This window comes from Haemaphysalis longicornis, unplaced genomic scaffold (assembly GCF_048455015.1).
Source record: "Haemaphysalis longicornis isolate Haplotype H1 unplaced genomic scaffold, Haemaphysalis longicornis Haplotype H1 scaffold_6, whole genome shotgun sequence".
Taxonomy (NCBI): domain Eukaryota; kingdom Metazoa; phylum Arthropoda; class Arachnida; order Ixodida; family Ixodidae; genus Haemaphysalis; species Haemaphysalis longicornis.
Genome location: NW_027526407.1, coordinates 29,436,374 through 29,454,096, shown reverse-complemented (window position 1 = coordinate 29,454,096; position 17,723 = coordinate 29,436,374). Strand labels below are relative to the sequence as shown.

At 49.6% G+C, this 17,723-nt stretch overlaps 1 protein-coding gene across 3 annotated transcripts in view; it reads right to left on the bottom strand.

Annotated features, from left to right (window-relative positions):
• Positions 1–317: 317 nt before the first annotated feature.
• LOC144142411 (ubiquitin carboxyl-terminal hydrolase 47-like) overlaps positions 318–17,723 on the bottom strand; it is a 52,459-nt gene continuing 35,053 nt past the window's right edge. For all 3 annotated transcript variants that reach the window (XM_077673907.1, XM_077673908.1, XM_077673909.1), the window contains 6 exons: positions 10,873–11,003; positions 9,117–9,164; positions 8,178–8,308; positions 6,683–6,754; positions 4,703–4,871; positions 318–3,718 (listed from right to left, as the gene is read on the bottom strand). In XM_077673907.1, the coding sequence (XP_077530033.1) occupies positions 4,724–4,871; positions 6,683–6,754; positions 8,178–8,308; positions 9,117–9,164; positions 10,873–11,003 (530 nt within the window). In that variant the 3' untranslated portion in view covers positions 318–3,718; positions 4,703–4,723. The remainder of the gene's footprint in view (positions 3,719–4,702; positions 4,872–6,682; positions 6,755–8,177; positions 8,309–9,116; positions 9,165–10,872; positions 11,004–17,723) is intronic.

Sequence of the window (17,723 nt, the reverse complement as noted above, 5' to 3'; positions counted from 1 at the left end):
GCAGTAGTGGCAGTGGGTACAGACGCAGCTAGGTGAATGCACAGTTTCAGCATGTCCAGGCTGCAATGACTTCTCCAAAAGGAGACTTTTTTTAGGAGCACAAAATGCTTCGTCCGCAACAAACACAATCAGGTCTGTAACCAATGCTGCGTTCCTCAAACGTGTACAACATTCACAGGCAATGTACGAGGCATTGTGAATTTCTCAAGTGCAAAAGTTAAACCAGGCAGTTTTATTCCCTAGTCCTTTTGTGATGCCAAGAGCGATTTGCCAAACCACGAAGTAAGGCCATGCGAAATGAGAGAGACGACAACGCCTTGAAAACTTCCGACATGTGTTTTATTCAGGCGCAACCCTTCGGATCAATAAATAAAACCTCCAACTCTGTCTCTGCCTTGACTGGCCACTATACAAACGCGCCCCGTATGACACAGAATACAAAAGCAACCGTCTTTCACTCAGCGTGGGTGGTGGGGGGAGATCGTGGACACATACCAACCAGGCCAGAGCAAACTAGAGTAGTAGCTGGCTTTGGCAGCACGAGTGACGCTTGCAAAAACGTTCGCGACAGGTTGAACGGGGGCAGGATTCCCTTCTGTCCTCCAAAGTGGGCGCGTGGATTTGCTTCTTGGTGAAATTGCAACTTGCCGGTGGCAACTTCAAAATGCGTACAGGGTCAGTGGTAAGCTCAACAAAATCCACAACGACCCTCAGGAAAGTTCACTGTTTGAAGCAGCAATGTTTTTTTTCCAACACGCATGTGAAACATTATGCCAAAACTTGCTATATTTCTTTGACCTTTGCATTGAAATATTTCGTAGTTGAGTTCGACCTTACGACTTTCTCGTGCGGATTTCAGCACGTGTATTTTGAAAGCAAGTGTAGGTGCATAAATGACGGCTACTGCCTGGTATAAAACAAACTCGTCCTGCCTTGCGAACCTGCACCGTTTCTCACTTAACGAAAAAAAATATGTATCAAAAATGTTCATGCGTTTCCGAAGCTCTCTATGCCTAGTGATCACAAATCTTCGGTCTCTTCGGTCTTCACTTCAAAGTGAAGCTGACACCTCAGACAAGCATTCTTCCTCACTGACTCGGGAAATACACAGCATACTGCAAACCTGGCGTATGGTCTTCGGTTACGCACCTACGTGAGTTTCAGTCATAGGAAACGGGTGGGAAGGGGGTCGCCGAAATGCCTGCAGGCAATCAGAGCCTTCTAAATTGGACAGGCTCGGCAAGACGTCCACACTTTAACACCAGAAGGCACAGAGAAGCTTGCTATGGTGCTACCTACAATTCACACATCCAGCCAGCCCTCGACAGGCATACCCTCAAATTCAGCCTTGCATTCAAAAAACTTCAGAAGCTAGCTGGATGCAGTTTCCGACGCTACTTTCTGCAAATAAGCAACCCTGAATTGTGTGCAAGGCCATTTCGGGCTTCACAACTGGGTTCAACTCTACAACCAAAAAAGTACAAATGCTGTATTCTGGTCGCCATACACACAGCTTGACAGGGAGAATGTCCATAGAAGTAGCCTGGGCTCTCAGAACATATTCCGCAAGGTACACACACATCATTAGAATGAGGTCCATCATGCTATCAGTCACGCCCCACCGAAAAAAATATACAAAGACATTCTGAACCCACTCCCTTCCAAAATTGTGGCTGCTAGTTCCGATTCGCTTAACGATATGCTGCGCGTGACTAGTGCTGCCGTCTTCAATGGGCTCCTCCACTGAACCACCGCACTGCACTTCTGAACGCTTCACAACACTGCATGCACCGGGGTTGTAATGAGACAGCAGTTGGCCAACTACCGCTGCGCTGTACTTAAGTTTTCATCAATACAAAAAACTTGAACAATATGAAAAAAGGCAATGTATACAGACAGTTGTTACAAGTACAGTTCATCTTTTCATAAAAGAAGATAAGACTGAAGTAAAAATGTTGGCTCTTCACAATGCTTCACAATAGAAAATTACATTGTTATAAATAAGATATCTCAATCCGCATCACCCTAAGCCTGAGTGCAAGACTTTACGATCCTCAGGTGATCACAAAGGCTGGCCAAATCAAGATTGGTGTTAACCCAATAAACACAAATCGAAAGTAAATATCGCCTGCTAACCATACTAACCATGCATTTTCCACCTGATTAATGACAAAAAGGTTGCCCGTACGTACAAAATTTTCGTGTAGCACATCACTGCGATTATTTTGAGCTTGGAGGCATGATCAGTCCGCAATACAACCTTAAAACAGCACAAGATAGGGGCACAGAGGAAATGCGACTAGATAACTTCCCAGATATCAGTTGGTGCTCCTTCTACCAGCACATCTGTACCAGCCTGTGCTGTGATACCGCGCCAAATCAAAACCTGCAGCTGCTGTGAAGCAGCAGATTTGTCAGACCTACCTTTTTGACAGCAAATGCCTCCCTCGAATCATTTTACACACCTCCCACTTGTAGAAAATCCCACAAGAGAGGAGCTGATACAACGCAGCCCAAACAAAACAGCAAGCAGAAATCCCCCTACCAATCTCCATGGAACTAACTGGGCACTTCGGGAATAATTGAACGCGGCTTGGGGACACGTATGCAAATTTACATATGCTACAGTTCTGACACGTCCGTAGGCACACAGAAATTTCTCGGCGCCCCGCAGAGTACTACGCAAACACCATAACTTGGCGGTTGTTGATCACATGTGGTGGCTTTGGTGAACAGTCATGTAGTTTCAACTGTTTAAATATACTCGCACTATTGATAAGCACTATGAATGCCAAATTGATAGAGCTCTGTAAATAAACAATATTTTCTTTTTTCACCGGCTAGTTACAGACTCAAAGCTAGTTACGGCAAAGACGCTCGTTATGTGCACGAAGTGTGAGCCCTACACGAAGGGAATAAAACTTCCCCACTGCTCGTTTAACACGAGACGGCAATATTACAAACCCGGAAATGGGAACCCAAACAATGGCCAATGTGTGGAGCAAACAACCACAATTTGCAGACAGACTGCCCTTGAACCAGAATCACAGAAGACCCATACTACAGAAGTCAGCACAGCACACTTAACGCCCCACAGCAGCACTGGTACGGGCAGAACAATCACCTGCGAATTTATGAAATACTGACAACAAAATATATCGCGCTGATTTTAAAGAAGTGCAAATCTTTCTGTGGCTGCCACCCTTCCGACACTTTAATAGAATTTAATAGAGTACTTGGCGGCGAATCACGTCCACATTAAACAAGCAATCAAACACGCATGCCGCAGATACCTTGCACACAACCGCTCGCCACACCGCGGTGTGAAATCCTGTTCTGTTGCCAAACGCTGCCGGCAGCCGCGCCGACTGAGGGTTGCGAGACGATGCAAGGTAACCACTTCATCTCGTTTCAAAGACGGAGAGAAAAAAAGAACCCCCCCTATGCAGGGCAGCGCACAAGTCAGACGTTGTAAAGTGTCTTCTGCATCACCGGGCGCTTGTGTTGTCGCTGCATTGTACGGCGCTGTCGGTGGTGACCGGCCCTGGCGAGTGCTGGAGCGACGGATTGGCTGCGGCTTCTTTCTCTGCTGTCAAGGTGGTCGGCACCACTGGGTTGCCTCTGTTTATGCACTTGTCACACACACTCACTCGGCTGTCGTGCATCACGTAGTCCGCTTTGAAAAAATACCACTAGGCAGCACAGTCCTGGATTAGGCCTGCGGGAAAAAAAAAAAAAAAAGAATGCATAGAGGGTGCTTAAATGCATTCCTGCAGTACATATGTTGCCCAAACAATACACTGTGTAGACAAACTCTCTAGCTAAGAATTAACTCATTTTATAATGTGCGAAGTGCAGTATTTCAGTTGAGCGTTGCTGAAAGAATGACGTGGATGAGCTTTTTTCCGTGTTGTTCTTTCATCGCCCTTTACCTTAAATACTGTGCTTTATACGTTGTGAAATGGAGGACCACGCCGGCCAAAAATTCACCTCGATTTCAAGTAGAAAAAAAAAAGTTTACTTTATAGGGCATGAAAATAAGCAGGTCGGTTGTTCCTAAATCCTAACTTGGTACAGCAGGCGTAAACTGTACATACCAAAGCCTTTCAAACGAATTGTTGCCGGCTAACATTTGCTTGACTGTCCAGGAACTAACCAGCTGACACTTTTGCGCCATCCTGGATTAAATGATTCAATTTCGCTATTGGTAAACACCCTAGCCTTCCCACTTTACCCGAGCTTCTGAAACTACCTTGAGAGAAGCAAATCGAAACAACTAGGAGTCATGTTTTTTAAACAGGCTGCCTACCGACCGGCGAGCACAACTTTATGATGCCAGTGCAGCTTAAATTTATTTCTGTGGTTAACAGCCGCAGGATATGAAGTTCAACTGGGAAGCACCATCGTGGCTTACATCATAAATACAACGCATCCAGTACGATAAATTACTTAATTTCACATTCTGAACTGGCATCCTTTAAGTGCAATATGTGTCCATTCTCAATGAAATATTTTGGAAAAGTGCATGCATAAGAAGCAATGCCAGCTAAAAATTGGTTACATCTTTCGCAAAATGCCGAACCTAGGTCGGAGAAAATTTAATCATTAATAATGCATGGCCCCTGACAGTCTAACACCTCCGTCCTCAGTAGCAGACGCGGCTGCCGACCCTCGGGTCCAAGAAGCCCCCGTGCTCGCTCACCCACACGAGGAGGCCCCGCCATCAGTCCAGGTCGGGAGGCATGCTGCTAAGGCTGGGCTTGGCCCCCGAAGACAGGGCTCCGCTGTCGTTGGGAGGGCTGCCCGTGTAGATCTTGAGCGCCCGCTCTTTCCGCGGCGATGGCACCGTCTTGACGCTCCCTTTGTGGGACCTGCCGAAGGAAGTGGAGTCACAGCAACTACAGGGACGCCATTGCGACAGGGCACAGTGGAATGCCCTCTCACATGTGGACATCTATGCATGTGCGCGAAGGCTCACACCCAAATGCAGCCTCATTCCACACTGCCCTGTGGTAGCACGGGGCTTTAATTAAAGCACGCCATTCAGCCAGGGATAGGACCTTGAACGCTGTGCATAGCATCACTTTCTTAGCCTACAAGCCGATGGCTACAGGTGGGCAAAGCATAGTCGACATGGCCAGCAGACCAGTGGCCAGAAAAATAAATTATCACACACCTTTTGGATACACAGTGAAAGGGAAAGAGTGCATTCCAAGTGGACATAGAACTCTGGACACAATCCTTTAGCAAATCTTGTGGAAGATTGCAGCCTACTGCGTCCCTCCTTCCTTTCCCCCTCAGTTTTCAAGCACACAGTGAAAGGACAGGGCAACAGGCACGCTGCCATGCGTCTCCCTGCCACACTGCTTTTCTTCCTTCACTGTAGTACAGTTTCTCAACAGAGTGCGGGTTGAAACATTGGCACAGCTCGCACGAGTGGTGCAAGGCTGGAGAAACAGCAGAGCTGGCGGCCCCTCCCCTTCACCGGAGACCTGGCCGTTGCATTTCACGTGGATTTCTTGCCGCTGAAAGTTCTCCATGGCTCACAGGCCCGGATCGTTTTGTTTGCAGCCTTTCACATCTCTCGCGCAAAGTGGACCGCGTTAGCACGTGCTGGGAGCTGCAGCAACCGGCTTCGTGAACTCTGCGTCTGTGCTCCCCACTTAAGGCCCAAACGCACATGAACTGCTAAGGAGGACATCACGCGAGAAATCACACCACAAACACTTGGCAGAGTGTTCTCGAAAGTGGAGCTCGCCAACGCCGGGTGTTCCTCACGAGGCACGCACTCACGTGCGCTCAGTACGTTTTTCTTCGTAGTTTTTTGCAAGCTCCCCATGTGGCGCAAGTCTGGATAACGCCGGGCGCTCCTCACGAGGCACACACTCGCGTGCGCTAAATACTTCTTTCTTGGTATTTTTTCGGCGAACACAGCTTATACCTGTGCTACACGAGCGTTTGGAAGGACATTTCAGTCGAATGACCTTCGAAATTTCAAATGTCATTCGAACTAGAAGGAGTTCTGTCGGTCTACACGACCATTCTCAAAGGCAGTTGAAAGTTTCGGCATTCGCCCACCATGTTTTGGTGTCGCCATGCTGCCATGTTTCGTTCTTGGCGACAATTTAATTTTATAGTTAAAATGGGCAAAAAAGCAATTATTAGAGATCAAATTGATAACTATGTACAATCGCACACAAGACATGCACAAGGCAGCCAGTTTCTTTTTGTCTTTTTTCGCACCACCTGTGTTGAGAGTAAAAAGTTACCTCGTAATCGTAGACAGAGCGAGTGACAGAACGAAAACAAGTGAACGAGTGAAAAATTATAAAGATCTTGCACTTCAAACACACAGTTTTTCTTGTAAATAATTGGTTTTGTTATTACGACTTGCAGAAGCTGAGCCCGAGGGTACGACCATTCGTGTTTCAAAGGCCTTTGAGACTCTCAAAGGTCAGTTGTGCTCCTTTGACTCAAATGCCATTTTAACCAAATGCCTTTGAAAAACGTCGTGTAGCAGCTCAAAGGTGTCAGTTGAGGCAAATGACATTCGACTCGAAGGCCTTCGAAACGCTCGTGTAGCACGGGTATTAATCAGCTCTGCCATAAAAAAAAAAAGATGCACCACTTTGAAGGCGAAGCACATGAGTGAGGACAAAAGACCCCGGTGGAGGGTACGCACCTGATGTTCTCCCGACTGGAGATCTCCCGCTTCTCCTCTTCCGTCAGCTCCTTCACGGGCTCCGTCTTGTCACTGCCAGGGGGAGGGGGAGACAGGCAACACGTTCAGATTCAACTCTGGAAGGCCGAGGGTTATTCAAACGGGCCCTACAGCCTTTCCCCATCGGCAGTTTCTGACCAGACAGGATTGAACAATGCAGGACGTCCCCCACTGGGACACGCCGCAAAATATTTAGGGCTTCATTTTTCAAGCAAAGAAACTGGTGGTACAGAACATCTGGGCACATTTTTTTACGTTTTAACAATATAAGTAATGCTATTAGGCAGAATTCTGTCGCCTCCACTCAACAACTTTTTGAAGTTTTTGGTGTGTTACACGTCAAAGCTATGCTAGTGCAAGGTTCCAGATTAATTTTGATCATTTGGGGATCTTTAATGTATGCCAAAATCTCCGCACTGGAGTCCGGGAACAGGCATCCTTGGGTTCAGTAGCACAAAAACAGAGGCAGTTTAGGATGCACCCAGTCAAATTCAAAGCAATGCGCACGTGACACAACCGAACGTGCGAGCGAACGGCGCACCAATCTTGCGAGCAGGCAGGAGGACGATGCCAAAGTGGTGGCGCTGGGAGGGGCATTCGGAAGGAAAACTGCGCTCTCCCTCCCTCCCTGTCCTCACTTGTAAGTGGCGCATTCTACTCGTTTTCTAACGGGTGGAAGGGATGCAAGGTGCATCGCAGCTTGCGGCGTGCGTCAGCAGCGCGGAGAGCGGATGCCAGCTCAAATTTTGGGTGCACGCTAGAACAGCATTCAATCGTTATATCTGATATCGTGGCAAGTGGACAGTGCCATAGTTGTGCATCGTCACATGTGATCTACTGCTATAAACAGCATCAATGTAAGTGGAATCGACTGTAGCACACCATGCGAACCCACTTGGGAACTCCAGTTTTTCTGTTCTGTCGTATCTTCATGGGCACTCTTTCTACAGTTCTGCTCTGCACTCACACATTGCAGATAACGGTACATTTGAGAACAAGTGCTGATGGAAGAATTACAGACCACTTATAAGCGAACTCCAAGAATTTATGTGCCGAAGATAACCTGGGCGATGAGGCTGGCTGTAGGGGACAGCTATGGATTAGTTTAGACCACCTGAAATGTATGTACTGCATCAAAACATTGACAGTGAGCTGGCCTAGTTGAAAGCGATTCATGGCTACAAATGTACAAAAACAAAAAACAAGGACCAGGAAGAAAACACAGACAGGCTAACTCCGTGCGCTCATTCATGCATTTCCTTCCTGGTCCTCGTACGTTTTTGCACAATCGTAACAAAAATATCGACCCCTGGGCATTTTCGATTTGACATGTTGTAGTTGTCTCAATGTCATTTCTACCTCGCTAACTTGTTAATTCAGCTTCCAGTTTGAGCGACAACTTTCTCGGTATTAACACCAGCCTCGGAACACGGCCTTGCCCCAGTGCCCTGCTCACCGGTAGAGCACCACGAGGCCGTCCTCCCCGATGTACAGGGGCCAGGAGGTGAGCGAGGCTGCGTTGCCGTGCCACTCCATCTCCGCCTGCACCGTCAGCGCCGACACCGTGCACGGGAACTGGCCAGGGCACTGCACGCGTTGCGGTGGCGCAAGGGGGAGGGATCAAGCCCACAACGCTCACTCAAGGGCATGAACGCAACATTCTGTTTCGTATAATATACAGAAAGTGAAATAGGTAGTCTAGCACCCTCTTTTCGCTAGCTGCTAAAAATGGCTCGCCATTTGTTCCAACTTTGTGACTTCGAGGTAGACCCTTTGGTCCCCATTATAACAGCCTGGGTTCAAGCTACCGCAATCGTACGTGTTCTTTTTTGTTTGTTTTTTTCCAAGTTAGAATTGTTTGCTAAAAAATGTTCTAAATCACTACTTAAGCCCACTTTTCAATAAATAACAGTGGTTTGGGTACATTCTAGATTGCATTGGGCAGTGTGCAGTCTACCACAGCCTCGAAATTGATGCTTTCAGAACGTTTCTGAATGGTATACCAAATGAAAAATTGCTTCTCGGTCCCAGCCCCACAATGCTTTGTGCAGCTGGGTTGCCGCTGTTGCTGCCTGTGCAAGCCTTTTTCTTTTTACCACCCAAAAGTACCCCCCCACTTGGACAACTGGTCCAATGTGATAAGCAAGCCTGAAATCCCATCTCCATACTCTGGCAAGTGGAAAAAGGCCCGAAAGGCATTGCTGGGATAAAAGGGGCCACTGGCGATATTTTGGCTGCGACTGCAGCTACAACTCAACTGTCCCGCCACACCAGTGGCCAGAACAGCTGTCAAGGGTACCCCACTGAAGCAACCTAGCAACAGCCACACACCCCCTTACAAGCAAGGGGACACGATACCGCCGTTAGATTATTGGCTTAGGAACACAGCTCTCACCTTGGCAACCTCGATGACATCGGGGTGAAGGCCGCTCTGTCTGGACAACTGCAAAGAGTTTTTCAAGGAAGAGAGATGAGCGACCAAGACAGACACTAAGGCGGAAAACTAACATCTCATACAGTGCGGATCCCTGTCTTTGGTTGAAATTTGAACCGGCAGCCACAAAGCATGGAAGCGTTATTGTGCGACATTTTTACCAGTATTGCGAGATGTTTTTAGCGCTACCGCAAGACGCCTTTCCACAGCACTGCGGACGCTCAAATGCCATGCACTTTTCACCCATATTTGGAGCTTGCCTCACTCATGCCTGTATCGTTGATTGATTTGATTGATTGTAGGGTTTAACGCGCCGACGCAATGGAGGCGATGAGGCGCGCCGTAGTGGAGGGCTCCGGATTAATTTTGACCACCTGGGGATCTTTAACGTGCGCCGAAATCTCGTACACACGGGCGTTTTTGCTTTTCGCCTCCATCAGAAAAGCGGCCGCTGCAGGCAGGAATCGAACCCGCGACCTCTGGCTCAATGCCTGTATCGTAAAAAGCGTGTTCGCACCAGGCCAAGGGTCTGCTGATTCTGGCCTGTGCCCACTGCCCGCAAGCAGTCGGTGCTTATGGCAACTGCACGCCAACGAGAACTCGCTAGCGCATCAGCGTCAGTCTGCCCGCATTCCGCGAACTTGCTCGTGGAGCAGTGAATGTTACAGCCTAAAAATGGTGAACTCAATATAGAAAACAGAAAAAATCAGCTTACAACAACAACAACAAAAAAAAGTACCGCGAGGTATTCGAACTTTCGACTTGCAGAATATCATACCTAGCGCTCGAGACCACTCAGCCACGAACCACCGCTGTCGACGGCGGAAATATGAGGTATGTAATGTATAACCAGTTTACACTTTTATTTAGTTTTAGCATTTCATGCAGCTTAGGTGACTATTTGTTGTATTGCGCTTGTGCAGTAAGCGTCGCCCGAGTTTCCACAATATCTCACGTACAGCAATTGCATTTCTTAGACGGAACAGCATTCTCAGATGCATAATCGAGCTGCTGACTGCTGTGCTTGTTCACCCAGCGCAAAAAAATGCTTCCTGCTCCTTAGTTTAACGCTGTACGGTAAAAGTTTCAGTTGATTTTATTTGCTTAGTACCTGTATTGGCTTTGCTGACTTCTCCCGCCATCAAGTGGCCTTTGATTTTCCTACTAGCGTACCAGTCAGCGAAGCGTCGCATGTGCGCTTGTGCAAAGCGACCTGGACTTGCGAGCTTGATACAGTGCACAAACTAACAAAGTAAACAAAGGCACATTCTTCTATTCACAAACATGTCTTGGCTTCGTTTCAACTGAGCGAACGGACTGCGACGACCCGTCGACGGCCGGCGGACTGAACGCTGTATCATAAATGCGGGGCCGACCGACTCTGCCGGAAGGTCGGCGAGCCGTGCAGTAGCTCAGACAATGGTCAAGCCAAGTCATCTCCTCCTGACGTCACACGAAAACACCACAAAAAATGGGTGAGGATGCAGAGAGGACAGCATTGTTGAATCGATTTTTCTACTAAATAAATTCGCATAAACGCACTCAGAGTGGTCGAAACATGGCCTGTGGACTCCGGACTACAATTTGTGCTAGTAATCCCGCAATGTTTACAAATCACTTCAGTGTCCCTTTTACTGAAACTCGTGGTTTGTGCGACTGGCGTCCGAAGACCAGCACAACCATGACTGGCACGTGCTGAAAGGCGTGCCCAACCCACCGCTTCCTTGAGGGCCCCCACGGTCCGCTCCGTAAGCACCACCTCTTCCAGGAGGTCAAAGGTGAACGTCGATGGCCGCCAGCGGCGCACGTACAGCACCAGGTTGCTTGCAGAATGGACCTGCTCCGGACCTGCGACCGGAGACGAGGGGAAGCCATGAGCCGAGCCCAAAACAGGCGCAATGCTATTCACAGGAAGCTGTCGTCTCAGTTGGCTAAGTCTATATATAGCAAGGTGCCGAGGGCTGGACGGGGCTGGCACCATAGGTCGGCAAAACAGAAAGAACTCACTCAAACTCAATCACATTTTTTTTTTATTTATGCTGTACTCAATCAAACTCAGACTCAAAAAGTTCGTCTGGTCACAAAATCACTCGTACTCACTCATCAAATACTCATTTGTAATCGTACTCACTTGTACTCAAACTCATTTGTCCTCACGAGTATTCGTACTCAATCTGTACTCATGAGTACTGAATCTGTACTCATGAGTATACTCACTTGTACTCAAACTCATTTGTCCTCACGAGTATTCGTACTGAGTCTGTACTCATGAGTACTGAATCTCCACTCATGAGTACTCACTCTGTACTCATGAGTACTACTGCTCATGAGTACTACTCATTCTGCACTCGCGAGTACTACTCATTCTGCACTCACGAGTACTACTCATTCTGCACTCATGAGTACTCTCATTCTGCACTCATGAGTACTCAATCAGTACTCATGAGTACTCAATTTGTATTACTCACGAATAATCAACTTATCTGCACTGTTAGCTAGGTCGTAGCTCGAATGAAAGTAAGTAGAAAAAATAAATTGTTTAATTGATTAGAAAAACACAGGTTACATATAAATCAGGACAGAGGAAGCTTGGAACGTCTGACATGGTGCACTGTCGTTGGGCGACTTACTGTGCGAAGGCAAGTACACTGTACATGTGAGAAAGCGAAACGGGACGTAAGCACTCGCGTTGCGCCTGGCGTCTCGTCTTGTTCTCAGGCCGGGTCGGGCTCAGGGGAGCTCGGGGCTTGTCGGTGCGGCCTAGGCCGTAAACTGCGTTTTTCTGCGTGTCTTCGGGTGGCAGCTTTTGTCGTCCGTTTTCGTTTCCGTGCGCGCTGATACGTATCCTAATCCTGCTCTGAATCCGAAATGCGCCTGCCCCCAGGCACAATGAAGCGTTCGCGTAGATTGACTTCCGTTCGTATCCAGATCACTGTCCGCTTGTTCACAGATGCTCGATGCTGGCGTTTGTTTTTTGTTGTTCCAGATACTAGAAACTTCGTTAAGAGGGTGTTCGTCTCGTTGAGTTTCGGTGAATTTCAAATCTACTTGATTTTCATTGTGTGTGTGCCGTGGGATTCACTTCGTCAGACCTGAACTTGACAGTGTTTACGGCGTTGCTTTGATTGCGCCGCTTCCATCGGCGATTGTGTTCGTGTAGCTCGTCGCGTGCTTGATGCATGTGGGGGCGTAGACGTCTGGTTTGTCCGGTGGCGAGCTGCGCTGTGTAGGGACGGCAAAGTTCGGCGCGTTGAGGACGTTGCTTGAATTGACGCGTGCGTTGCGTATGGTGCGGGAGCCGTTTGGCTTTTCGTTTAGTGTGCGGTAGCGGGGCGTTTTCGTAGGGTGACATGGCTGATCGGTCAAAGTCGTTGCGGCTCCGTGCTCGCAGTCGTCATGGTTGTTTCGGAAGTGAAACGGTTGTGGTGGGGAAGCGGGCGTAGTTCGTGCCGTCCGTTCGGTCCCACATTCCTCGGCGTCGCAAGCGTGGCTTCATCGTCAGGGCATTCGATGCTTCGTCTGGATCGGGTTCATTCGTTGCCGTTCTTACCGTCTCCGTGTCGTCGCTCAAGACCTCGTCTTTTGCCCGTTGTTTCGAGAATGCTATAATCGCTATGTCTCCCATACAAGCAGGATCCGTTTATCGCGAGCCCGCTTGCTCGCGGTTGCGTCCTCTTGTACGAAATGGTGTTTGTCTTGTGAGTCTCGATCGGAGCGCGGGTGCCGGTGATCTTGTTAATTCTGGCTCGGACAGGCCGCATGCGCTGGCCGTGTCGTTGCTCGTTGACGGACCTACTTGCACGAGTGTCATGTCGTTTGTCCGCTGGACTCGGGCGGGAGCCGCGGGTGTCGGAGAGCTCGTACTTTCCGGTAGGGTTGAACCGCATGCGCTGGGTCTTTTGTTGCTTGTGGCCAGGTGATTTCTGCGGTTGTAACATTCGCTGGCCAAGTCAGGATAGCACCTGCAGTGGGAGCGGAGGATGTCGCGAACAGCAGTTTCCTCCGTGTGTGCTGCGGCTTGGTGGCGTTCCGTGCGTTGTGCATTTCGTTCTCCGTGGTCAGCTCCACTGGTTCAAGTTGGATGTCGTTCGTCACTTCTGGTGCGTTTCGTGCGCTGTGCGTCTCGTTTTATCTAGGAAACTCCCCTATAATTGGGGTGCGGTCGTTCGCCACGTATGGTGCATTTCGGGCGCCGTGCGTCTTGCTCGCTTGTCGTGGCCATATCTACCAATCCGGATGCGATGTTGTTGGTTGCGTGGACCCGCGCCGGGAGTGCACGTGCGGAAAATGTACGTACCGGCTCCGTTGAATTCCCTGCTCTCAGCGTTCCGTTCGTGTACGTCTGTAGCGGAAGAGCGGGTGCCAGGAACGTGGTGCCTTCTGGCTCGTGCGCCCTGCGTACGTTGCGCGTCTCGTTGCTCGTTGCTGGAATGATCAGCGCGTGGGCGATGTAGCTCGTGGGCGATGTAGCAGAGCAACGTGTGTTCGTAATCTCGCCAGAATTGCACTGACCTTCGATGCGTCTCCGTAATCGTGGCGATTACCTGGGAAAGGTCCGGTGAGCACGCAATCACAATTTTGCATGCGTCGTCTCGTTCATGTGCGTGCGTCGTGCATTTTGCCTGTGTTCAGATCTCGTGCAGTCCAGGCACCGTGGAAAACGGGCGGCCGACTATCGCCAGTTGTCTCAGAAAACTTTCTCGTTCATCACGCAGCCTTCTGCTCTCAAACAGCGCCGCTTGCAGGGTCCTCTGCCGTTTGTTGTCGGAGGCAGCCTGAAGTAGCGTTGGCACATTCGTTCGTTTGGAGAGATGGCGACGTTCTTCCTTGTCCTCTAGAAGACGCAAGATGATGTCGTCCTTACGGCCAGAGCAGGGTAGACCTTGTAATCGTAGTGCGCTCACGAACTGCTGTTTCTTCGTAGAGCATAGGACGTAGCGTTCCGTTGAAGTCAGCACTGTGTCGACCACCGCTGGCGTGGAGTGCGTCGGTGCCCCATGTCTGCGTGCTGCACTCTCGTAGTCGTGGTGCGGTCCGTCCAGGTGGTTCGTCCGTTCGTCCTCCCGTGGCCTTAAATCATGATCCTGTCGACTGCAACATCTTAGCTAGGTCGTGGCTCGAATGAAAGGCTAAACAGAAAAAAAAATAAAATGTCTAACTAATTAGAAATACTGAGATTACATATACATCAGGACAGAGGAGCCCGAGAAGAAAACGTCTTACACGGTGCATTGTCATAGGGCTTCCCACTGCGCGAAGGCACGTACACGGGAGAGAGAGAAACGGGACGTACGCACTCGCGTTCTGAATCGGGGGCTGAATCGCGGCTGAATCGCGGGGCAGTTGGCCAGTTCTAGAGAGGGCGCATTATGTACATGAAGCTACTTAACGGCGACCCCAGTAGCTCCCATGTGTACAGCGGGGCGTGATATTAAGTTGCAATAATGAATTATCTTTATGACGGACACAGACAGACAGACTGACAGGCCAACACTGTCGCGCTCAAGTGGCCAAAGAAAGACTATCGTCTTTAAAACCATCTGGAAAGAGACGCTGCCGCCGCTGTTCCGAATTCTGCGAATATTGCGCAACCGTACCCCTCGCAACCGCCGCCAGCCCGCAAATTAAGAGATAAACAGAAAGGCGAAAACCGGCTAGCGCGCGAAAAGCCAAAGAGTGAGGTCCCGCCGCGAAAAAGGGACAGGACGGGCGCTACGCGTCGTTGTGTCTATTTCCGTTAACAGCTAGGCCAAAACCCACACAGGTCTGATCTTACTAATTTTTCTATTCGTGTGTGTGCGGTTACCCAGAGCACCCATTTGCTGCAAATTTGCTGCACCTGGTGACGCGCCGACGGTGGGCCCGATTCGCGCCTCGGCCAGCCCGCGGCAGACGTGCTGCAACTGGCGGCACACGGCGCCGCCGAGTCTACTCTCCTTTTCCCATCGAGACGGCCGCACCAAATCATGCTTGGGACGACCGGCCCGCAAAAGACACGCAGCGACGAGTAGACTCTGGAGACGGCGCCGCTGAGTCGCCTCCCCTTTCCCATTCGTGGCTCGGCTGACGCAATCACTTCGCCTGCATTCGCCGGATTCAAACTGCGGCCAGTGATAGTCCTGATTGGAAAGATTCGAACTGCACGCGGCTGCGGCGGAACCCCGGGGGTATAAAACCAGCTCTGAAGCAGCGGCTGTGCGGCGGCATTTCATCGGAGGCACTGAGTTGAGAAGTGCCTTTGTGCGAGCCATGTAACGCTCTTGCTAGCTTTGTATATATTGTATATGAATGCAGCTTAAAATCACCGTCGGCTCGACAACTTCATCGCTCTCCTCTGCGCCGCGTCGATGGCGGACTGAGCAGGGCAACGTCGCAACATCTATGCGTCTGTATTGTTAACCTGTGGCTTTTGTATCTATGTTGTACAACGCGCCCCTTATGTAACACCACTCTGTGGGGTCTTTAAGGAAATAAAGTGAAGTGAATCGAACAGTGGTGACTGAGCTAGAATGGCCCAGTTCCAACAGTGTGTGTGTGTGTGTGTTCGGGGGGGGGGGGGGGGGCGTGGAGAGGGTATCGGTCGCAGTCGAGGGCCGCAGGGCACCCAGTTGGTGCCGGTACAGCAGCGTAGAACTGCTCTGCCGTGCTTTGTGTACTCGAGAACAAAGTTTGTAGACGCGTTTTTCGGAGGCGTGATAGCTTGCACTGACGTCACTGTATTGCCGTGTTGGTGGGTTGGTTGCACAGTGGAAATCTGCAGCTCTTATCTCGAGCAACGCGGATGAAGCTGACAGCGATCAATCAAAAAGTGCGGTGACGTCGTACTATGTGCAATCTACATGTCTTACGAGACGTTCCAAGATGCGAGCTTGAGCGGCGTCTGGCGGTGGCGTCCATCAATTCGAAACAATTCCTTCTCGAGGCCTCTCACAGTGCGAGCTTAAACTCGGCGGTATAGTTGCAAGCGAGGGGTGGTCGCCCCGCCTGTAAACAGTAGTGAAGTTAGGGGAATAACAACCACCGAAATTCGCCATCATCGTCAGCGCCCTCATTACACAGTGGCATAAACGAGAAGCGGCGAATCGGGTTGCCACTCGAAAGTAAAGCCATTCGAAAGCAAAACGCTCCTCCAGCGGCAAGATGACAGAGCTCTTCGACGAAATATGCGAGGCTAAACAAGGCGCCGCACGCGTTGAACTGGATATTATGATGTCCGATTCACAACTCACAAACGTGCTTAGGTGTACTCGGATATTTTATTTCCATTACTGAGGCAAATTCCACCACCGCGCCTGCACGCCGTAGTGCACGGTGGGGCACTTGTAAATGGCACTACACGAGGTAGCGAACCTGAGCAAAATGTTTCAAAACGGGAGCCTAATAAAATCATATGGGCGCACGTACATCAGCCAAACTGTCGCTTGAATACGCCCAGCGAACGTTACAAACCACGCAGTCGGTTTGACGCGAGTTACGTAAATTAACTGCGACAGTTGAAATGAGCGGTTCGGCTCACGAAACGACTACACAGCGTGACATGCGTCTACAGAAACTTCTGAAGACCGAAAAAGAGGGACTTCAGTACGCCTAGTTCGTGCGTTGTTAGCAGCCTCCACCGCCTCTCCCCTAAAACAATTGGAAGGGAGCAAGCGCAATGAAGCCGCCACGCGTTCACAGGCCGCGGCAACAAAAATAACTGCGGCAGTCAACAAGTCCCATCAGAGAAGAGCAACTGCGGCCGCGTTTCCCGCCGGGCCCTCACCCCCTCCTTTTTCCCTCTTCACCGTGACCCCTATGCGAGCGACCGCCGAAAAACGCTTACAGCGCCAAACAGGGACCGGGAAAGGAGGGAGGTGCAGTTTTCGTTGCCTAATTTTACCATCCTTGACAGTTAAGCTGCACAGTGGCACCGCTAAATGTTTGCGACTCGTACACGCGCGTCCGGACTCGAGCTCGTGATTAAACTTGTTTGCCCCACTGTACTCAGGAGTGCATATACTCATGAATACACAGTACTCATGATTACACAGTATTCACGAGTATTGTACTCATGAGTGCTGTGTACTCATGAGTACTGTATACTCATGAGTACTGTGTACTCATGACTACTGTATACTCATGAGCACTGTGTACTCATGAGTACTGTGTATTCATGAGTACTGTGTACTCATGAGTACTGTATACTCATGAGTACTGTGTACTCATGAGTACTGTATACTCATGAGTACTGTGTACTCATGAGTACTCATACTCATTAGTACTCAAACTCATGAGTACTCATACTCATGAATACTGTACTCATGAGTACTCATACTCATGAGTAGTGTACTCATGAGTACTGTACTCATGAGTAGTGGACTTACCCCTGTACTCACTCGTCATCGTACTCACTGTTTTTTTCTGGGTGCGTGATCACTCATCATCGTACTCACTCGTGAGTTTGAGTACAAATGAGTACAAATGAGTGTACTCACGAGTGAGTACGCCGACCTATGGCTGGCACACATGACAACACTGAGGCACGCATGTGGACGACAGCGAGCCACGATTTTACAAAATGCAGCTCAA